The following is a 23,054-nucleotide window of genomic DNA, read 5'->3' as shown; positions in this document are numbered from 1 at the left end:
TATTCTGGTGTAAAATGAGACGAATTTGCAAAGCGATGAGATATTCAAATACAGGTTGAGCTTTCAGACAGGCACAAGTGGGTAGAAACCTGCAATGCTGCATTTTACGGATGAAGAACTAGCAAGAATTTGTTGTTAGGAAGCTGGGAGGCTTGGCTGGAGGTGCCGTACCGACTCCTGCGTGTGTGCTGGGAGCCACGGGATCTCTGTGCGGAAAGGGCTCCCGGTGGCTCGATGGAAGTCACGGTGTCCTGGGGGGTGTCCTGGGAGGTGAGCCTCTTGGACCAAGTCTTCCTTCAGGCCTAAAGTTTTGGAAGACATCCACCGTGTTCAAAAGACGTCTGTCTGTGAGTTTGGTTCAAAGGAGATGTGGGCTATGGAGAATTGGCTGGATGGCCAAAGTTTGCCGCGGGTTGCAGCTGTCTGTGCATCCTTGTGGGGCTCCTGGAGCCCGGTCAGGTTCTCAGTGGTGCTTAGGGCAAGTATCTTGCGTCTTACTAGCGACGGGGAGCAGCTGCTCTCTCACTGGTCGAAATCGGATCACTTAAGTCGTGGTGACACTTGGTGTAATTTTGCACTTCCATCCCAGCCCTTCCTCCTCTTGCCTTTTTTATGGCTCGCTCTTGGCCAGGTCCCGTTTCTGTGGTACAACGGGAGATTGCTGTGCTCCTTCTAGCGCATAAGCAGGCGCTGCAACGAGACACTTCTCCGTCTTGCTGTTGACTTGCCTCCGGTTCGTTAGAGCCGACGTAGGAGGCTGGCTAAACTTAAAGCCTGATTTAATATTCAGGAAGGAAGTTCCTTTCCCTCTTAAAAGGAACGCCACCTCATTATGACTATCCCGTGTTCCTCGGGATCATCTCCCATGTTGCTGAGACGTGGTTTTCTTTACATCTTGGTGCCGCTTGGATTTTGGGAGGAGTCAGCTGGCAAATCTGGGGGCGAGGTGGTTGAATGGTGTGAGGCGAGCAGAGGTCTGAGAGCGTGGGGATAGCTAGTTACCTAATTATTTAGGTGGAAGGAAATTCTATTTTTGTCCTTAAATAAAAGTTTGAATTACTGGGGGTGTTAGAGATCACACTGCCCGTCTAAATAGCAAACTGTGCAACATGGCTCCAACTACCTGTGAAACGTCTGAAAAATTCACTGGTCTCCAGCTATCGTAAAAGATTCGTAATCCTTTGTTAATTTTGACTGTGTTTAATTCAGTAAATAGCGTTTGTTGGAATCTCCTGCCGTGTTAAAATAACCCTGTAAGTAAGTTGTCAGCTCCTGCTTCCCCATCATGGTCTGTTTGGTGAAGAAGGAACTGGTGGCCCAGCCGAGTCCCCCTGGGTTGGCAGACAGGGACAACACGTGCCGTGCCATGCTGTCCAGCATCGTCCAGCCGTGCCGTGCCATGGGCTGTGCCCTCCCCGCTGGCCGGAGCCCTGCAGGGGTGTTCAGTTAGGGTGTCTAAAAGAACGTGGCTATTCGGTCACATCGTTGGTGTCATGCTAGTGGGAGAGGGAGATGGATCCTCTGGTTGCTGCCTGACTTCGTGGTGGTGGGAGATCGCTTGTGCCGTGGCCGCAAGGATGCGATGGGAGCGGTGCCTGTGAGGGACCCACCGCCGTGGCACTCGCGCAGCTGGGGAGGATGAGGGGCTGCAGGCACGGTTCAGCCTGCCCCCCACTTTGCCCACAAAGAAAGCGGGGTTTTCCCCCTCTCCCAGGTCAGCCCACCTCAGCATTTACAGCCCTCTGGGTCCTTTTGTACTACAGCTTTCCACAAGTCCCCAAAAATGCCCTGTTAATGTGAGCGTGCATCTGCCTCGGATAGATCCCGAAGATGGCAGAAACCCGGTTGTGTGTCGTCTTTAGGTATGATAGCGGCTGAAATGCTGGATCGAGGGTCCTGAGAGATGCCTCAATAACGTGGTGTGATAAGCAGCGTGGCCATGTGTCAGAGGCAGCGAGACTGAAGGAAGGAGCTGAAATCCAGAGCCTCGATAAGCTGGATTTGTTGAATTTGCTAAGGAGGGCTTAAAGTCAGGCTAGGAAGGAAAGATGAGATCCGCAGACGCATCTTGTTTAAAACACCGGCAGGCTTGGCACCCCCCTGCCCTCCACCTCTTAAAAAATTATCAAACCCCCACCCCACCCCCCTGAACGCTGCTTGCCCTGGGGCACGAGCGCTGCCCCGCTTCGGGTTATTTCCAGTGGGGTCTCGTGTCGCTGCCCCCCCCGGGTCTCCTGCCTCTGGTTGACTTCTGTCGGGAGTAAAGGGTTTCGCGATGACACGTTCCGTGAGCGAGAGGCTGGTCAGTTTTAATCAATCTGAAGAGCGTTAGTAAGAGTGGTGCTTGGGGAAGTCCTCCGAGATGTGTGGACTGGCCTCTCGCTGAGAAATGTTAATCGGGTAATTAGTGAGTTGTGTTGAGCCGGGGGAGCTTCACGGTGTGGCTGCTTGGAGAAGACTTACTCATCTTTTTTCCATGGGTAAAACTGAGTATCCTGGATTTACAGAAAATCCCCCCCAAAGGAGCTGATGTAATAAAAGTATGATCAAGGAAAGGAGCAACGTTGAACGGGGCTGATTTGAAAGTTTGCAGGAGCTTCACGTAGTTAGAAGCAGGTGAGCAAAGTCATTTTGAAAATGTCCTGTTTGCCTTTCGCGTGTGGCCGTGGTACCATCGGCTTCTTCCGCGGCCCATTGTCAGCTGGAGATTAGAGGAATAGAAAGTGTCTTCAGTCAAACTTTGACCTACTGGAAAAAGTCAGAAGACAAACCAGGCTCCCTCTAGTTGCAGAACCGAAACCATTGGGCAGAGGTCATTTATCTGAACAGTTCAACAACCGGTAATTAAATCTGCATTGGCCATTGATAACGAGATGATACATCACCTCTTTGTTATATGTTCAAATCTAAGTTAGGCTCTAGGATTTGGGGGGGGGAGTTTTATTTTTCCATAGCTTACATAAAAATAAGATTTGTCCTTCAGGTTTCCAAAGGGTGAGTGTTTGTCGCCTTGAAACTCGTCCTGTACTATATTCCAAAAAACAGTTTTTTGGTTTGGTACCCCAAGCTTATGGGTGTGAGTCAGAGCAACCCAGCCTGCTTCCTTACGGGAGTGCTTCCTCATGGGAGTGCATGTTTCCCAAAGCGATGGGTCCTGCCCTGGAGGGTGGGCAAGGAAAGCGGCTGGTGGGTGCTGAGCAGTGCTGGCGCAGCCTCGGCATGTTGTCCTGCTTATGCTGGGGAACTGGGGGAAGTTGGTGGATTTCTCAAGTTTAAAAAAGGGAGGGGGGAAGAAAAGAGGGAAGTGCATGTTTCTGGGATGGCTGTCTCTGTAAAACGCGCTCGTCGTTTATAGTGTCCTGGTGAGGCACTCGGTACCCTTCGGTGTGGTGGTTACCGAGGGGTTTTCTAGGTGTCTCGTCTTTTGGGGGCATCTTCATCTGCTACAGGAGGATCTTTATTTTTCTCTTAACTTTCAATTTCCTCTCGGCCTTTTCCATCTCTCCTTAAAAGCAGACCACCGTGGAGGAGGCAGTGAGGTATGACCCAGTGCGCTGCCCTGCGCAGGCTATAAAAGGCAGCGAGTTCAGGCTGGGATATTGACCTTAGCGCTGCCGGTTGCACCTTAAATAGATCAGATGAAAGTGCCCCTCGCTGGGAGCCAAATCGCGTTTGCTAGCAAACGAGGATGGTGGTTAGTTTGTGCTCGTTCCTCAGCCCGAGCTCTCCAGGCTGGTGGAGCTGGAGCCGCCTGCGAGGGGCTGCGGAGGACGCAGGTGGGCACGGGGTGCATGGGCGGCCGGCTGAGAGTGAGGATGCTGGAGCATCTTGCGCTGCCCGTGGGACATGGCTATGGTCCTCGGGGTCCCCTGCGCCCCATTAGCTGTCTCGGGGTCCCCTGCACCCCATTAGCTGTCTAAACTTGTGGTAGCGGTGCCATGGGTGGTCACATGTCACAAGGCAGCGGCTCCCGCTTGTGTCCATCCCTTGGTTGGTGTGTGCTGTCGCAGCCTGGCTGGCTGCTGGCTCTGCAAGGCTTGGGGCCGGCTAGGGGCCATCTCCTGCGTTTCACACTTGTTCACCAGGACCTTCAGGTGCAGGTACCGTCCCACCTAACGTAGCTGAGCACTGGTGAGCATGCAGAGCGTTGGGTCTGCCTTGATCCAGGTGCCGGTGCCTCGATGCTGCAGGCTCATGGTGCCCTTTGAACTTGAAAATACGGCAGAGGTTCTGTTTAGGGGGAGGGCTTGGAGGTGGGAGGTCAAAGCCCTCATCCCTGGAGGCAGTGTGGATGCTGCGTGTTAAGGGTGTTGGGACCTCTAAGACCTGACCCAGCGCTGGTGTCTCTTGGTAGCTCCAGAGGCTGTGGAACGTACTAGAAATGGCAAAAGTCAGTGCAGCCTCTCCACTTCAATTAGGGTTGCTTTTTAGAAATATTAATGCTAAGCTGATAAAACCCCTTGGCGGCCTTGCGGTCAAGACAGAGTATTTTTCCAGAGGTTTTTCTGGAGTGATTTCCCACCTGCCGTGACTCTTGGTTGGTCTTCCTCCGCGGGGTGGAAGGCACTGGAAGGTGGGCAGGGGGTTTGAGCCCAGGTCTTTCCTGTGAGCCACTGTAGGTGTTGCCAGCCTGTTGGAGTGGTGCTGCCGTTGTGGATCTTCTGCTTGATACCGCTTGTTGATGTTGATAGAAACGGCACGGAAGGGTTGGGGCAGCACAGGGTCATTTGATTCTCTTGCCTGGTTTCAATGATGAAGATGACCGTGATCCCAGCTGGCTGATTGCCAGGGAAGACGAGTCCCCTTTCCCAGCATTGTCCACCACTAACATCATTTTTACGGCCAGCGCGGCAATCCGCGGTGGCTTTACCGGCCGCAGAGACTGCTTGGCATTGCCTTTGGGTAGCGAGGGGCTGGAGACCCAAGGGAATAGCGTGCCCTTCCCCCGAGACCCTTCACCCCAGTGAGATCCCGTCCGGATCCAGTCTGGGGGAGGTGAGCAGTTTGTTTGGGATGGTCCTAACCAGCGCTGGCGCTGGGCAGCATCTTCTCGGCTCGGCCACTCGCAGCTCTCCGCGCTTCGGTGGTCCCTGGCCAGCGGTGATGCTGGGGGGAGCATCTGCCACTGGTGGGAGCCCCGGGGGTCCGGCCGGGCTCCCCTTTGTACCGGTGCTCGGCAGCCAGACAATGGCTCGTGCTGGCAGGGCCATGTGGCGTGTGACGTGCGCGGGGCCGTGGCTGCCGGGGTCCTTGCCCATCTGTTCCCGGCTCGTTCTGGGTTATCCGGCACGGGTCCAAGTCCTCGCAGGCAGCCAGCTCCCTGGCCAGAGCCGAGGAGCACTAACCTTCCTGGCCGGAGCCGGGGTGGCTTTGCTTTTATGCAGATTAGCCATGTGCTTCCCACTTCCAAGGCTTCCACAGGAAAAGAAGTTTCCTGTGTTTGGCTCTTGGTGGGCGGCTCCAGCGTGGCGTTACCGGCCTCGGCCGCGGCGAACGGGCTTGGGAGAGGGATTACGGCGTGCGGCCCCCCCTTCCCCTTCCACCTCCACCGCTACGTCACCACAACACAACCACACGCGCTCGTACTGGTGGTGTCATTCATTCGGTGCCAAGATTGCTTTAAAAAATTCCCTTGGCCCCAGTTCAAACAGGAGTACAGCTGGGATGTGTTAGATTTTAGGCAGTCTGCCCTCAATTTGAGATGAGTTATAAATAGCAGTGCCGACTTCCTTAACTACCACTCTCCGAGGTAAAATGCAGGTTAATTACTGTGGGAATCAATTAGGGCTTCTCTCGGTTAAACAGCCAGTAATGCTTTTTATTATTTTTTATCACAAAAAATGGGCAACAAATCTGCTCTGGAAGACTTCAAATCCAAGGTGAGAGCTCAGGGCTCTTTTAAATTATTTTTTGGCCTCTCTATTTTTATTTTTTTTTTTTGGGCAGCTGAGGAAGCCGGTTGTGGCCAATACCCACGTTTGCCAATAGTTGAATGACGCTGATTTGAAACTGGAGAGCTCGGTAAATGACTCTCCTTTCTTTTGCTGGCATAATAAAATACAAATATGCAATAAGGTAATCGGGGAAAGTCAGAATTGCATTTTTCCGTACAGCTGTGCAGGGTTTGGCTCTTGCTTCCAAAGTGGGATTTGCCTCTTCCCTTTACCCGTTTTCCTGCTGGGAACATTAAGTCCCCTCCGATTTAACCAAACTGTTCTTTCAAGGGTCCAAATTCTGCTTCTGCTGGACAAAATCTGAAAACAATTGTTTTGAGTCCTCTCATCTGCTTAGAAGCTTTTTTTTTTCCCCCTTTTCTCCCCCCCCCCTCCCTTTTTTTTTTTTTTTTTTTAACTCTGGTGTTTTTTTCGAAGACAAGCTGGTTTTCACAGCGCCGTCTTGTTTCAGAGGTCTACCATCCTTTGCATGACACACGCTGATGTGGAGAGCTTTTGAACTTGGCAATTTAAGCTCGCTTTGGGCTTGCTGTTACAAGCTCTTAGTCTAGAAATACCTTAAATTTTCTCGAAAGCTCAGCAGTTTCTGTGGAGCGCCGGCTTACGGTCGACACGCTGTACCAAACAACTTTGCTTTTGCAAGTTTGCCTGGTGGCAGGGCTGTGTTTTGCCGAGTTTTGGTGCTTCGCGGTGTTATAAACCAGCAGAGGCGGCGATGGGAGAATGGAGGCAATTTCTGTGAATGCAAGGAGGCGTAAGCAGGGGGTCTGGACTTCAGTGATCAAGGAGCAACACTTTCTCTCAATTATGTCTCTCTGTGGCAGGGCCTTTGCTTTTGAAGTGTAATCACAGTAATCTACTCCTGTGGTTTCCTATTGAAAGGATTTCCCATGTATCAGTCCACAGAAGAATCTCCAGCCTTTTGCAGCCGCAGTTTGGTATTTCCTTATTTATCCTGAAGTGTTCTTGCAGGCAAACAGGCATCGCTGCCTCTTGCCTTGCCCATCCTGGGTACTGTGGGCGTGCGAGGGAGCTGTGTGACACCTCCAGCCCCCCAAAGCCTTTGCCTGAGCTCCTGGACCAACCCGTGCATCCCTCTGTTCCAGCACGGACTGCTTTTTCCTTGAGGCACGTGTAGTTCAACGACCTAAAAGGGTTGAGGTGGCAGATTCAAGTAGACTTTCCAATGGTAGGTGCCTTGAGCCAGGGCAACGCCGCCAAGACAGGAGCAAAAAGCCCCGTCAGCAAAAGAAATGTGTCTTTTAATGGGAGATTTTTGAAGGAAGAAGCCACGTGCTGCTGCATCTGAGATGACACGGCAGCCCTGGGGAGCGCAAATTAGCCCGTTGGTTTGCAACGCGTCAGGAGCGCGTGTACGGAAGAGTTTCTTCATTAGAGATTAATTGGCGTTTACATTTCTTCTGTTTATAGGATTTTATCTGTAAGGCTGTAATTTAGAGGGATGCTCTTCATGTTTGTTTTTAGCATCCTCTGTGTGCTAGGGCCTCGTGGAAGAGCGGCAGTTCGGCGCAGTTTAGAAGCACATTGTGCACTCCTACGCCGAGCAATCAAGGTGACAACTTGGTCGCATCCTGGAAATATCTTTGGGTTTTGTGTTTCGGCATTTTTTTCTCCCCCCCCCCCCCCCCCCCCCCCCCCTTTTTTTTTTTTTTTCTATGGCTGCGTAAACAGTTCCAAATGTTTCTTCAAGTGTTTGTAACAGTCGTCATGCTTCCTGGAGGAGTCATGGAAAAGTGGATCTTCACCTTGTTTCTATCCTTCCTGAAGATATGGTTAGCTTTGTGGGTGACCACAGCCAGGAAAATCTGTGCAGAGGAGGCAGCATGTGGTGTGTGTGTATTATAAAAAAAATATTAAAAATTTAAAAAAAAAAAAAGAAATCCCTGAAGAGGAATGTATTTGAGAAGCTGCCCTTGCTAGCGGGCTGCAGAGGTGAGGTAACAACTGGGAGGAAGCAAGAAACAAATGGAAAAGATGCTGAAATATTTAATTGGTGACCCCAAAGTTGCCCTTGGTCAGGTAGAGGGAAGGGGGGGTGTTGGTTTGACTTCTCAAAAGCCGGGGCCTGGGAAGCTCCTGGTGGCACCAGGTTTTTACATACCAAAGAAGATAATTCAGGGAGGGAAAAGATGTCAGTAATCTGGGGTGATACCCACCAGGCAAGGCTCAGGAAGCATCAGGGACAATTGCTCGGAAGATGTAAACACAATTTGCATCCCTTAGGGTGTATGGATGCTCCACATGGGTGCTCCCATTCAGGAGGGAAGCCACTGCAGCTCAGAAGATTCCAAGTAGAGCTATCAAAGACCCCTTTTCTTTCTTTCTTTTCCCTGTCTCCCCCCAAATAGAAGCTCTTTGTCAGAGCATGGTACAAAACCCACGTGGGTGCGAGGGGTCCAGGGTCTCCGGCTTCCTTGGCTGAGGTCCCGCAGCCTCTCTCCACCTTACTCCTCCTCCTCAACATGAAACGTGGCTTTTCTGGAGCTGTTTTAGCGTCAGTACGGACAAAACCAGAAACATCCCGCACAGCTGAGCACGGCAAAGCATCCAAAATCTGCCTCGACGGAGAGGATCGTGCCGGTGCCACACAGGTGGTGGTCGGTGACCAGCTTCCATGGGATGCAGGGACAGCATCTGCGGGGTGTCCGGGGCTGCGGTGCCGGCGGGACTTGGACCCGGTTCATCACCGATTTGTGCCATATCGCTGCGGATCTGCCTGAGGGGGCCCCATCCCAGTGGCGTGGGTACCCCCCCTACCAGAACGGGGGGCTTGTCCCGCGGTGGCCATGGCTGGGCTCCCAGTGCCCCCCAGTGCCATTAGCCCCCTACGTGGTGGCGCTTGGCGCGGGCTGGGCGCTGTGCGTGCTGGCAGCGCGGAGCAGACAGCTGGTCAAACAAATGGTTTCGGGGTCTGTGTGTTGGGGCTTCAAGCTGTGCTGGCTTGTTGGGGTAGGATTTTCTGAAGTGTAGCATACTGCACCAACTTTTTCCCTTTTATATATATATATATATATATATATATATACACATATATTTATTTATTTATTTCCTAACAGGGTGGATTTTGCAAATGTAACTGCGATCCTCTTCTGGTCTGGGGGATTCTTCCAGCTGGCTCTGTGCAGTATTTGCTTGTGCCGACCTGTAGTGCCACTCCTCAAGCACCTGATCTCAGCCGGGGAGGGTGGGTCTGTACAAATACCACCCTAGGGCTAGTTGCAGGAAGGGATGGTGTAATAGAGAGTCCATTGTCATGGTGATCTGGTGGAAAACATCTAATTGGTATTAGTTAGGTCATCAGGAGATCAGCGAACAATTCTTATTCAGTCCGAGTGATGGAGATTAAAGACTGCGCCTGGGATTCATTTGGAGGTCACTACGCCAAACCAGTCCTTGCTTTAGTGCGGGAGCAGGACTGCCGAGGTGGAAAGGTTGTGTTTTGAGCTTTAGAGCTTTTTCAGGAAATTTTATGGACTGTTCTTGTGTCTTGGCTCTGGGCAGGGGTAGCGCAGACTGGGAAGTCCTAGGAAAGTTGCATTTATTCACTCGTCTCATCATGTCTGCTCTAAAACTCAGGGATACAACTTTCAAGGCTGACAAATATTATTATTTTTTTCTGTGCATTTGAAGAAATTTGATTTAGAAACCTTTATTCTACAAAAGGCAGCAGACACAAAGCACGTTAAAAAAAAAAAAAAAAGGCAGAAATGGAACTTTAGTCTTGAACGCAGTGAATGGCAGCAGCACTGCCCAGGATTACTACATCAGTATTAATTAATTGAAATGTGTAAGTGTAAATCAACAGCCTGTAGTGGTTTGGGAGACCTTGCTGTATGTGAAAGAAGCAGCGTTTCTTGTGAATATTTCAATTTTCAGCCTAAACGTACCTTGTTGTGGAATATCTAGACATTAAACTAGAACCTACTATGGGGAAAAGCTACTTAACACTGATAATTCATCGTTCTTAATGATCCTTCCTCTGCTTCTTTCCTGTACCCTGGCCACGGGAGATATGTCAGCACAAAGTGATGGCTTCTCCTTGGGTTACTTCTTTGTGGGATGTCTGTAGGTTTGGAAGGGCAGCAGGAATCCTGCTGTAATTCAGAAGGGATTTAGCACCTGAGGAGAGACGGGCGAGTTTCTGCCTCTCTGCTCCAACCGTTTAAAGTTTTCTTCTGGGGTTTTTGGGAAGCTGCGAACGATTCCTTGTCCGTAGCTGGATGTACATCATGTGTCGCAACTTGCTTTGCAGCCTTCGAGCCCGATGGATCAGATGGGGAAGATGAGGCCACAGCCATACGGAGGCAACAACCCATACACACAGCAACAGGGACCTCAGGCGGGACCGCAGCAAGGACACGGCTACCCAGGACAGCCCTATGGGCCACAGACTCCCCAGAGATATCCCATGGGAATGCAAAGCAGGACGCAAAGTACAATGGGCAGCATCTCATATGCACAGCAGGTAGAGCACCCGAGCTTCTGTGGTCTCTGTTGGCAGCGGGGCAGGCAGAAGAGCAGCCGAGCGCGGTGCCTCCGGCAGGGATCTCCTTCAGCCAGGTGGGATCGGTCGCTTGGGTAAAATGGCCTTTAGGTACCTGGATCTGTGTGCGATCCATGGACGAGGACCTGGGGATTCCTTGCTTCCAAGAGAGGCGGAGCAGTGAATCAAACAAGGGAAAAATAAGTAGCCAGGGGAGCAGGGTGTCCTTTCCGCTGTGTTCTGTTAAAGACGCGGCTGGTTTTTACAGAAGAAATGACTTGGGGTCGGTTTTGGCTCATTACATGATCCAAGTGGCTCCTGCTGGACTGTTTGCAGGGGTCAAAAGGCTGCCTTTGGTTTCGGTGGGGTTTTTTGTGTTTTTTTTTCTTTTTTTTGTTTGGCTTTTTGTTTTTTTTTTCTTGAGCAAGCAGTCTTTCCTTTCGATGTTACTGTCGTTGAATGGTGGTCAGATAGGGATCCCTGAAAACCTAGTTATGGTGCCTATTAAAATTTTGTTACTGCCTAACACTAATAATACTAATATAACAATAATGATAATGATATGTAATAATGTCATACACAAGTGACTTGCTGTTGTCTGGGATGTATCCAGTATATTCCCAGTACACTGCTCTGCACAGGTCCCTGATATTTTACTGGGTTTTTTCCCTCCTTGAGCATAACCTTAACTTTGTGTGTGTATGTAAAAGACCTTCATAACTGGTAGAACTCTGTCTTCTTCTGCAGATGCCTCCTTACGGACAGCAGGGCCCCAGCGCGTATGGGCAGCAAAGCCAGACTCCCTACTACAACCAGCAGAGCCCCCATCCGCAGCAGCAGCAGCCTCCATACTCTCAGCAGCCTCCATCCCAGACCCCTCACGCTCAGCCTTCTTATCAGCAGCAACAACAGCCGCAGTCTCAGCCTCCGCAGCTTCAGGCGTCGCAGCCCGCGTACTCGCAGCAGCAGTCCCAGCCGCCCCATCAGCAGTCCCCCACTCCCTACCCCCCGCAGCAGCCCACAGCCCAGCAGCACCAACAGAGCCAGCCGCCCTACTCGCAGCAGCAGGCACAGTCGCCCTACCAGCAGCAGCAGCAGACGCAGCAGGCTGCTTCCTCGGCTCTTTCTCAGCAGTCATCCTCATACCCCCCATCGCAGCCGCCGCAGCAGCAGTCTGCGTACTCCCAGCAGCGCTTCCCCCCGCCTCAGGTAGGCTGTCTCCAGCTTGCTCTCCTTCTCTAAGGGGTTTGTAAAGAAATCGGGGTGAGTCCCGTCCTTTGTGCCTTAAAGTCGGTTGAACTACGTGTCAGCAAGCCGGAGCGATGGCGGTAACGCATGTGCTGCCTGCTCTGCTGTGTCTAGATCCGTATCTCTTACGGAGAGGTGTTACGGTGGTAATAGGCTCAGCCGTGCTAGCGCTGGTGTTGAGTAAATGCTGCTGGTGAGCAACACCAGGCTGGAGGGTTCTGTAAGGGGATGATTTCTCACGCCGTGCTCTGCAGAAGTTCTCCAGGTGGTCCCCAGAGCTCCCTGCTTCCGCACGACAGCGGAACACAGCGCAGCGACAGGTGGTGGTGGAAGAGTTGACTCTTAGGTATAAATTAGGGAGGAGAAATAAAGCAGCAAGTGGATGGAATTGAAGGTAAAATCATGAAGCAAACTTTTTTTTTTTTGATAATTTGTTTTCCTCAAGGTGTAGTGTTTTAATAGTTGTCTGAAAAGCTGGCTGGGACCTTTCAGCAAACCTTGCAACGCATTTGAAAAGTTGCAGGTTTTGGTTGACTTGCCTGGTTTGTGTAGCGAAGCACTCAGAGGTACCCCGAGATGTTAGAGAAGATCAAGAAGCCAAGTGGGCCGTCTCCCAGGACAGTCCCTGTTCTTCAGGAGCTGTAATAAGGGAAAGCCAGAGAATTACTGTGTTGTCACGGTTTAGGCTGCTGCTCCCAGCGCTCCGTAGCAGCCCGGTGGTGTTTGTCCTCCTGCCGAGCAGTAGGCGTTGCTGGCTTGAGCTCTTTGCTGTCTTCTTGCCTGTTTTGGGCAAATGTCACTGAGGGTCCATCATTCTTTTACATGAGAACATACCCGAGTGATTCCAGCAGAGGCTTTATTTTATTCCCATTTGTGGGTTTTTTGGTGTTTCTTGATGTTGCAGGAGTTATCTCAAGACTCGTTTGGGTCCCAGGCATCATCTGCTCCCTCAATGGCTTCCAGTAAAGGGCAAGAAGATATGAACTTGAACCTTCAGTCCAGACCTTCCAGCCTGCCGGTGAGTGGTGAGCTGATCTGGAAGTGAATGGGGCGAGGGCAATCAGGAGCACAGCAGGATAAATTAGCACTGGTAGTATTCCACATGGAAATGGGAATGATGGAGGCTGCCTGTGCTTTTTACGAAGTCATTAGCTTCTGGCTTCCCACTGGAGATTAAATGTAATTTACAAAAGTAATGGATTTGAGAGTAAAGTTTAACCCTAAATACTCTGGTCTGCACATTCTAGCAAAAAGATTTTTTTTTTTTTTTTTTTTTGAGCTTTTTGTTTGCGGTGCCTAAAGTACTTGGCTGCTGTTAGAGCAGACCTTGACCTTTAGGGGAAAGAGTCTCATTTTTATTTTATTTTCCTGTTCCTTCAGCCCACTGTCGCGCTGGTGGTTAGCAGGCTGGCAGCGTGGTTCCCTTTCTGTGTCACTGGATCCTTACGCTGCTGATATAAGCTTCTTTGGGCCAATCTGACTGAACAGTTGGTGAAAAAGACAAGTTTATTAGTACCTGGAGTGAGGAAGATCAGTCGGAGATGGCTCCTGCCTTGATAGATGGAGAATTATATTTTCTTTTGCATTCTAAACCTGCTTGCTGGCTGTACAGCGCGCAGCTGGGTGTGAGAAGGGTGCCTGGTGCTCCGGTGGATTTTGGACCAGAGTAGTTTAACTTTGGCTTCGTCGAGAAAATGGAGAAGGGTTAAAAGTTTAGATTGGTTTGCACAAGTTGGTCAGTGCCTCTTGACTCGGAGGAAGAGTTTTGAGCTGCCCAGTTCTGATTTTGCTGGTTCCTTGCTCTGTAACCAGTAGGAAGTGAGGGAGCCTGTATTTTTTTTTTTTATTCGACTGTCACTTTTCAAAGCTGCAGTTGCATCGGTCAGGGGAGAGTGAGCTGTGTGTGTAGCGAAGTTATTTTTACTCTCAGCAATGAGAATGGCTTTGTTGTGAGCCCCTTGAAATAATTCATTTGGATTGTGGGTACAAGTTGTCACCCAAAATACAAAGTGATTCTAGTTCTGACCGCCTAATGGGAGTAGTTGTGGGTTGTTTCTTCTTTCTTTCTTTTCTTTTTTTTTTTCTTCTCCTTTTGGACCCTGATTACAAAGATTTAATTTGTTCTGAGGCCTGGGGAAAAAAAAAAATCCTTTTTTAAATAGCGTGTTTCTTTCCACTCTGCCTTTCCACAAGTTCTTCCGTGTTGACCCATCTTCTGGTGAAGAAGGTAGGAAAAGTGAAGCCACTGAAGTAATTGAAGAAATGGCTCTAGCTGGGAACGGTGGGCAGTCCTGTCCAGTAGCATTGTTGATGGAGCCTTCCCGAATCCTGCCGGTCAGCACCCTCTGACTCGGGTTATGGGCATTAGTTGCTCTCCTCAGCAGAAGCATCTCCTTCTCAGCACCATGTGGGAGTTTGTTTTATACCTCCTAGTTCAATGTGTTTGGCCCCTTTCAAGTTTTCCCTTTTCCCCAGTAGCTATTAAAAAAAAAAAAAAAAAAAAAGATAATCCATCTCTGCCCTAACGAGTGATGGCATCTAGGAACGAGGGAGTTTGATCCAGGTGAAAAGTTTTAAATGTCTGTTGGTATGTCCGTCGGTTTCTGGTCAGATGCTTTGGAGGTTGGCTGAGGAGAAATCCAGGCTGCAAAAAAAGTGTCCCAGCTTTTAGCATTGCTTAGCTATAAAGCTGGCTTCTGTTTCCAAAAGACTGTATAGTCATCTTGTTTTCCTGATTTTATCACCAGATAATTTGCATTTAAGAAATCAAGCAGTCTTTAGCTTACTCAAGCCCAGGGGATTCTCAGCTCTTCCCTTCCTTCATAGGCAAAAATTACAAAAAGAAGCCCCCCCTGCAGAAACTCACCCTTGGTCTGGTAGGTGACACTCCTTGTTGTCTTGTTAGGGTCTCGTAGGACGAGAGCAGCACCACTGTGCCTGAACTGAGAGATGCCCAGGCAGTGATGCTGTGGGACGGTTTAGAGGGAGGACCCCCGAGGTGTGTGGAAGCCGACTTTTTGTTCTAGAGATCAATCTCTTGCCCGCAGTTTGGCCTGGGGATGCTTAGAAGCAGAAGAGCTACGTGGAAGGGTGCCATCAATTTCTTTTTATCTTCCTTATATTGCTCAGTCTGTCTGTTTTTATCCTGCTCGGGAGGATTCAGAGATCCCTGTTTTGCCATGATGTATGACTTACAGAAGTGTAGTTAGTTTGTGGGTTTTTAATTTTTTTGTGGAGTTCCGAGCCCTCCTGCAAGCCTGGGTGGGCACTGTGGAATAGCTCGCTGGGTATCTCAGAACCGGGGCAAATCGTGCCGTGCATCATCTTTAATTAAACACAGATCAGCTCCAGCAAGAAAAGGTGGTTGTGGCTTTTTAAAATTATTGTAAAGTGTTAAATTTCTGTACCCAGTGCCTGTACGAGTCTTTGGCCTTTACCCATGAATATTGTACGTTAACATTAATGCTGGAGTCCTGAGCAGTGAAGGGAGAATGTTTCCTTCGGCTGATCCCGTTGCCTTTGCCGGCGCTGGTGGTCTCCTAGACAGTGACATTGTCAAGTTGTTCAGCTCTTGTGGCTGTGCTAGGTAGGATCTGCCGGAAAAAATGTCACGCTGATCCTTCTGGATGGGGGCCTTCAGGATATCTGCCTGATAATTATTTTTGCGTCACTAACTAAACTTTTTCCTGACGATGTTCCCATACGGAGACTTTTAGCAGCAGAAGAGCCAAATGACGGATTTCTCTGAGGCTTTGTCTGCTCATCTGTAAGTAGCAAAATGTCTGCTCTCCCGTTTCTGCTCGTGTTGAAGCTGCTCTCGCTGAAGTGTTCCTGGTTTGTTGTTCCCATTCTGAAGGGCGTACTGGCTGTATTTTGGGGGACGGTGCCGCTAACCTGAGCTCGCTGATGCCTTTTTCAAAGAGAAGCTCACCCAGGCGAGTGTCCGGGCTGGTGCTCTTCCCCTGGAGCAGGCAAGGTGGAAGAATTTATCGGAAGAATTTGCTGCTTCCCTAGGGAATCGCTGTCAGGATTGCAGTGAAACTAAACTTAGATTGCTATTGTGTATGGGAGAAGTGAAGTGCAGTCTTTTGTGTCTGGGTGTAATAGAGGAATGGTAATCCTTGGTAGGAATCTGTTTCTCCCAGGAGATTCCTTAGTCTCCTCTCCTTCGCAAAAAAATTCTTCCTGGCCAGCCGTATCCAGTTTATTCGGTGTCTTTACCTTTTGAGGCTCGGCTTCTGAGTCTGTAGGGGTTAGATATTTCCGGCTATTAATTACCTTCTGCTTAGCCATGGAAGGCGCTGGTAGCAAGTGTAGGGGAAGCGAATCGGGTGCTGGGACATCCATTTGGGTTTGGATTGCAAATCGGATCTGCTGCAGAGCTTTGTGGAGTTGTTGTGTTTGTGGGGAGGAATTTTGGATCTTGCTATGGAACGTGCAACAGGTTGTTATCTTGCCCCCAGTCTGTCGTGTGGGCTGCCTTGCAGGAGTTGAGTGCAAGTTCCTGATGTCTTTGAGACGCATGAGGTGTAGAGCATGGAGGCAGCAGTTGCCACGCCAGGCTGTGCATTCCTTCCCACCGACAGAAGTTGGGATCCGTGGTGTTAGGACTTCCAGGCAGTTGATAAAGCAAAACGAATTTGATACCAAGATCTACTGGCTTGTGTTGGCTTTTCAGTGGACCTTTTGGGATAGCTTCAGTGAAGTTTTCCTATCTGTGGAAAGCAAAACGTTTGTGCGAGGCACTGTTTGCAGCAGTGCTTCCTTAGGAAAGGTTCTTCGAGGGGTGGGACTCCTGGCTGAGCCAGGAGGATGGATCCTGGTGAGGTTTTGGAGGTTCTAAAATAGCAAGGTCTGAGTTCTCGTTGCAGAGTAACGAAGCAGAGCTGGGGCAGCTTGGACAGAAGTTTCAGAATTCCCGGCTCACAATATCCTTGGTTTGTTTGGGTCAGCGCATAGCCTGAGGGAGAAACCCCATCCGTCTTCTGTTCCGGGCAACTTATTTTTGTCTTGATGTGGAGTGGGAATCCTGTTAATCTCAGTATTTTGTGCTATTGGAAAACTGTTTTGCTTATGCAGCTGCGTGTCGCTTTGGTTCGTCTCTGTGACTTTACATCTGAAAAGCGTCTTGTCAATGGCAGAAAGGAACATAACCACGTGAAAACAAATTCCTGATCCACGTTCAAGTTTTGAATGTGCGTTGTGGTCTTGGGTCTTTGCAGCATGGATTCAGCAAAAGTCGGTTTTGTGGGGAGGGGAGAGGGATGAGGCTGTGGAGTTTGGGCTTGTGCAGGAAGAACCCTTCTGTGAGCATCCTCAGCACTTTGGGGGGGTGTGTTCTTGGATTACCTCTTCCTTTCTTAAGTCAAGTAGTTTCTGAATTTGGACACTGGAGGTTGTCACGGAAGCACTGTTTGGATTTTCCATTCTTACAAAGTGGTCATTTCAGCTTGTCCTCTGCAGGTACTTGATGTGGAATGAAGTCGAGCTCTGTCAGCTGCATCCCCTGACCTGGAAATAATCCATGCAACAGGCTGAAATGCAGTAAAAAACTGTCTCAAAGCTGCCATGGATGGAGAGGGAGATGCAGGCCCAGAAACGAATGTTTTCTTAAAAACTTGAGCTTAAAATTAATCATTTGGACAAATTTTGTCTGTGTGTGGGGAATGAACCTTTTATAGTTGAATCTGCTGGTCACTTCAACCATTCTTTTTTTTTTTTTTTTTTTCTTTTTCCATATGGGACTTCCTGCTTCTGTTTGGTTTGTGTTTGGCCTTTTGAGCTTGTCTTATTGCTCCTTAAGAGAGGGATTAGCGCCGGGTGCATTTCAAAGCGGGGTGGCTGCCTGCTGTGGTGCCTGGGCTTGGCAGCGGAGATGCAGCATCATAAACACAGCAGCACCGGGGGCTCTATACCTGAAACGCTGCTATTGGAGACATCGCTGCGTTCCAGTTCATGCTGATACGAAGTTATGGGAGCTGAAAATGTGGTTTGTTGGTTTTTTTCCCTTCCCCGCCCCCCCCCCCCCCCCCCGACTGAGGCTCCTCTGCCTAAGCTTTTCTCGGCGTGTGATTGTGCCCATCGTTTCCATGTGGTTTCTTGAGAAGGCTGTGCCTTATTTTGTTTCTTTTAATTCAATTCAATTTTTGTGTTTTGCTAGTAGTGGAGAGCATGGAGCGCTGCTCACACAGCTACCCTAATCTTCCAGCCACTCCAGTGACATATTTCACCCCACTGACCTGCTTCTCAGGGCTACCTAGCTACGTGCCCATGTGGCAATTGCCTCTCCTCCCACCCCTTCCCCTCTGGGTTTGCAGGGAGCTGATCCCAGCCGGTGCCCGGGACGGAGCCCCCCAGCCCGTGCCCATCGCCGGGGCCGGCTGTGGGCTGCAGGGAGCCCTCGCCCCCCCACCCACAGCCCCTCGGTGGGAGCCTGCGCCGCGCTCAGTGCCGGGCGCGTTTCCTGTTTCTATTCTGGTCGCCAGCGGCTCAGCTCTGCTTCCTGCCGGCACGCCTCGCGCCGACTGCCGGACCCCCAGCCCTGCCTTTCCTTAGGAGCGATCGCAGTTACGGACCCCGCTGACAGAGGAGATGGCGACCTCCGTGCCGAGGCAAGCAGGCAGTGGCTCGCCCTGGAGAGGACGGGCTCTTGTTCTCCGGGGCCTGGCCGGAGGGACTAGGCGGGTCAGTGTTGAATCGGGAAATTGCTGGGGGATGACCAGCTTCTCCTCCTGGAGCCCGAACAATGGCCTGTGCGCTGTCACACACAGCCCCTGCGGGTACGGAGCCGCTCCGTGTGCCGGAGCTGTGCGGTGCCACCGCGCCAGGTGCCCCACGCTCGGGAACGTGCCTCCCAGGAGCTCCTCGGCGTAAGGCAGGGAAAACCGGTGCTCCTGCCGTCTCTGCTGCCTTCGTGTCCTTGGACACCCTGCAGCACGTGCAGAAGCCTCTCCGATGTCGGGCGTACTGACCTCCATCCTCTCCCCTTTCCATCCCAACGTCACCCTCCCTGCGGTCCCGCACTGGGCAGGGAGCAGCAGCCGTGTTGGCGTGACCTTCATCCTCCGCGTGGAGCGCTTGGAGGGATAAGTAAAGGTGTTGAACTTCAGCTGACGGCGCCGCATGCGTTCGGAAATGCTGCCGCACTGGAGCGTTGGGTTTACAGGCACCGTTTCCCTGTTAACGTCCTTTTGGCACGCTGGATTGACTTCTCTTGGAGAGGTGCACGGTCATAAATGCCAGGGAGAAAAGTTTCCATGTGGTGCTCAGACGTGGGGCATGGCAGGAGCCCAGGCTGGGTCCCTCCACTCGCTACTCCCGGGGGCTTTGCCCGCACCCCTCCGTGGCACCGTCATCTCAAACCACTCCGGGTAATCGGAGCAGGAGTTGTATAATTGGCTTTTATGATAATTTTGCATCAGGTCTTACCGAGGAAAACAGCAACCTGTATTAAAAAAAAAAAAAAAAAAAATATGGAAAAAAAATGCATTTCCTGAAATGGCAAGAAGTGACATCTCTAGGAATCGGCTGTTGTGGCCCCCTGACCCTGAGGGTGGCACTGGGTGTAGGTCACCGTCTGGCCCGGGCCAGGTTTCTGTGGGTATGTTCCCTCCTCCCGTGCACACTCGCGCTCCGAGCCAGGCCGAGAGGAGGATTTCCTCACTGCTTCCCGCATGTGCCTTCTGTTTCCCTGTCCCATCCCGACCGGCGGTGCCTGGGCACAGTGCGGCATTGCAGACAGGTTCTTGATGGGGAGAGGTTTGGGGGCAGCATTGGGGGGCTCAGTCGCTCCGTCACTGCCCCCCCTGCAGGCGTGCTGGGCTTTGGGAAGGAGCTGGCAGCTTCTTCCAGCTTTTTCCCGTGAGAGGTCTGCCAGATTCCCCCCACTCGCAAATACCTGATACCTTAGAAACCTTGTTTTCTCCTAAAATCTTCCTTCCTAATGCTTTTTTAGACAGATTCTGTCACTCTTAATTGTTTCAAAGAGGCTGATGAGAATACGAGGAGCCGAGTTGCTGTAAACCCCAAAGTATTGGCTTGAGCAGGGGCCTTGGTAATTTTTAAAATTATTTCAGACTCTTGCCACTGCCTGTGTGTCTTTGCCCACCCGAACCCGTGCGGTTGGCATGGTGGCACAGTCACATGCTGGGATGACTAAATGCTTCGGAGTCTAAATTGAACACATGGAAGTCGGGAAAGCGCCTTCCAGAGGAAGCACCGCTGGGAACGGGAATATCCTTACGGCTGGTGGTACCCGGGTGGCATCCTGCCTCCAGCGGGATTTGTGCGAGCTGGGCTTTGGCTTCACACTCAGCAGAACGCTTCAGGACCTCTGGGAGGAAAACAAAAGTTCGTTAAAATACATGGGCTGGGGTCTGTCACCCAAGACCCGTCCTGGCACTTGCCTGCCCAGGGCATCATGTCGGACCAGCCTTTGGGAGCGCTGTCCCTGCATCCCCAATGCCTGCGTGCATCCTCCGATTGCGCCTCGTGCCCGGGCTCCTTCCCGCTTCTTTCCTGCGACTTCAGCGTTACTGGTGGAGCTGGAGGTTTTATCCTTCCCCGTGACAACACTGCTGTGGGCAGTAGCTAAAGCGATGCTGCTCTATCAAGCGAAATATCAGCGTTTACCACTGCTGCTGTGAGTGCTTTGTGTTGTAGCAATGCTCAGAGAAACCCAGGAGTACTTTTTAGAAGCTGAGCAGCTTGCAAAGGGTTAAATGGAAACTCTTCTAGAGAGTTTTGCTGCTGCATTTCCTAGGTCCTGCGGAAGAGCTCAGCACCCTGCGCTCCCGAGTGGGAACGCTGGCCTTCCACATGGTGGGTTTTCCCTTCAGCGACATCTTGTTCTGTGGATGAATCAGGTTACTCCTGCTATACTTTGCACTGCAACTACAGCTCCTGAGTCGCTCGTCTCCAAAGACTGAGAATATGAAATTTGTTCATCTGTGCAGTGTTTGGAGGGGGAGGAAGGCCCCCTTGCCCCCCCCTCCATGTATCTATATTTTTTTTTTTTAATTTTTAAAAATTTTATTTGGAGGGGGAAAAGAAGGAGGGGTGGCACAGGGTAGGAGCAGTAGATGTGATTAAAGCTCCTGCCGAGTAGATCTGTGGGAGTGGAGTATCGACCTCTGAAAAATCAATGGCTGCTGCGGTAGCAGCGCTGGCTGTTTTGCAAGGTCTCCCTGTTGCAGGAATGTAGTAAAGCCAGCAGTGCTTCCCTCACTCGTCTTCCCTTTTTATTCCGTACCCGCTTTCTGCCAAACGACCGGACTCACCTCGATTTACTGAGGTGGATTAGAACAGCAGCTTATTTTCACAATCGGAGTAAAATTTCTTGTGCGAGGCTGAGCCCCTCCTCCCGACAGCCGCCTTTCCGAATGCTCTTTTTTCCTGCAGTGCAGCTAGAGCAGCAGCTTCTACCAGTTTGTCTAAAGCCAGCCTGGAAGAATGAGCTTTTCAGCTTCTTTTTTTGAGCCAGGAAACTGCACAAATCTCTCCTGCCTGGTCTAGTCCCCATCTTAGGTTTGTAATTGTCTGCGCTGATGCCTGAGAGCAGCTTAAACCCCTCCTAAGAGAAGGGAATATGGACTCTGCCTAGCAGAGGCGAAAGCCTCTGTAGCGTTACCTTCCTCATCCTGGTTTTAGTGGGCAGGTGTTTTTCGCTTGAAGTAGTAAAATTCCAGCGGTTTTTTTTTCCTTTAGGCAAGGACTGCTTGGGTGAGCAAGTGGCACGTAACGGGACTCGAGGGTCCTGTTGCACGCTTGGTTTTGGAACCAGGACCTTGGGGTTTTCTCTGAAGGAGCTTGCTGCAGCGCCTAGGAACTGTCGAGTTTCTCGTCACTGACGCGTGGTCCTTGCTCAGGTCAGAGGCTGAGCTTCCAGGGATGTTCCGAGGGGCCAGATCCAGTGGTTTCATTGCATCCCTTGGTTCCTTCTGATTGCTGATCTTGTCCCGTTTTGAGGGGGGATTAGAAGAGAAGAGGCAAGGCCATAAACTTGAAAAGCTTTCATAAAATACAGAAGCGAACTGTGCAGCTCGTGCTGGCGTGGCAGCACTCTCCCTTCTGGGCGTACTTGTGCCAGGAGAAAGTCACCATCCCCCGTTAAACTAAACCCAAACTTTTCAGGGGTAAGAGGGAAGAGCTGTGTGGCAGTGGAGGATGTGGCCGAGGGGACCCCACTGGTGTCACCAGGCTTTGCTCATATTTGCTTAGTCTTTAGTCATCTTGGGTAGCTTGGGAATGTGGATGAACGTGCTTCCCACACGTGGATGACTGCAAAATCAGTAACAGGTAAACTGGCAGCTTAAGAATACATATTTTTGGGTTTTACCCCACTCCTCCCAAAGCGTGACAGGGTACAGAGCAGACAGAGCAGAGTGTTAGTTGGCAGCACCTTTTGCTTCACTTTAAATTCCAGAAATATTCTAGATGTGGCGAGAGGTTTTATTGGAGAGACATCCCACACTCATCCCTCCTCCTCCTCCTCCCCCTTGCCTCTTGCCCAGCCCATATGTGCACCAAGAACAATGGTCACCAAGAACAATGGTCACCCAGAAGGTGCCTTTGGCGCCATGGAGATGGACTCGTTACCTCCTGTGCCACAGCTGATGGTAGGAGAGCAGGGTGAGAGGGGTGGTGGTCTTGCCCCAGGACCACTTGTATGGTTCTGGGGTAGGGCAGGACGTGGAAATCTGCTTTGGTTTTGGAGCGTGGTGATGGAAGGTCTTTGTGTTTTCCCCACCCGGGTGCCGAGCAAGCCTGCGGCTGCTGCCAGCGCTGGAGCCAGTGCTTGGTGGGTTTCATGGTGGCGGTGGCATGTGCTGGTGGGGTTTTTTTGGTCAGAATTTTAAAGTGGGGTGGTTGAAATCGAGCTGGTGGTGATGCAGGGACTGTGGGAGCGTGGACCCTTTCCGGTGTGCCTCCGGTAGGCTAGACCAGCTTGGAGACTGGAGAACTCCCGTTCCCTTTGATTTGTCAGCAAGAAAAAACTTTGGAGACGGTAGATCATGTCTCTGTCTAGATGAAAAGTATCTGCTGGATGGCTGCTGTAGCTTAACTTGTGTTCCTCAGCTCCAGCTCCTGGTTTCCGCTGGGGAAGGGGTCAGAGGAGGTGAGCGGGAAGGCGGTGGCAGGCTGCAGAGCCCTTTCCAGACCCTTCCATCCCTTCTGTGGAAATCCCAAGCCAGCTTTGCAAGGTGCCTTCTTGGATGTCATGTGAATCTGTAAACCTGGTGTAAATGGAGCACGGTGAGGTTTCCAGGCCGCTTTGTGTTAGGAGATGGAGCGCTTTGGGAAGCAGAAGATGCGGGGTTCAGCTGTCTTGCAGGAGGAGGAATGGGTCC

At 50.9% G+C, this 23,054-nt stretch overlaps 1 protein-coding gene across 6 annotated transcripts in view; it reads left to right on the top strand.

The window, feature by feature from the left end:
- ARID1A (AT-rich interaction domain 1A) overlaps positions 1 to 23,054 on the top strand; it is an 83,337-nt gene that overhangs the window by 35,260 nt on the left and 25,023 nt on the right. For 5 of the 6 annotated variants that reach the window (XM_055703750.1, XM_055703752.1, XM_055703751.1 and 2 more), the window contains 3 exons: positions 10,228 to 10,440; positions 11,206 to 11,667; positions 12,611 to 12,724. In XM_055703750.1, the coding sequence (XP_055559725.1) occupies positions 10,228 to 10,440; positions 11,206 to 11,667; positions 12,611 to 12,724 (789 nt within the window). The remainder of the gene's footprint in view (positions 1 to 10,227; positions 10,441 to 11,205; positions 11,668 to 12,610; positions 12,725 to 23,054) is intronic. The other variant, XM_055703749.1, reaches the window with a different exon arrangement.

The sequence above is a fragment of the Falco cherrug genome, chromosome 3 (genome assembly GCF_023634085.1).
Source record: "Falco cherrug isolate bFalChe1 chromosome 3, bFalChe1.pri, whole genome shotgun sequence".
Taxonomy (NCBI): domain Eukaryota; kingdom Metazoa; phylum Chordata; class Aves; order Falconiformes; family Falconidae; genus Falco; species Falco cherrug.
Note: the sequence above shows the minus strand (reverse complement) of the source record. Positions and strands in the feature narration are given on the sequence as shown.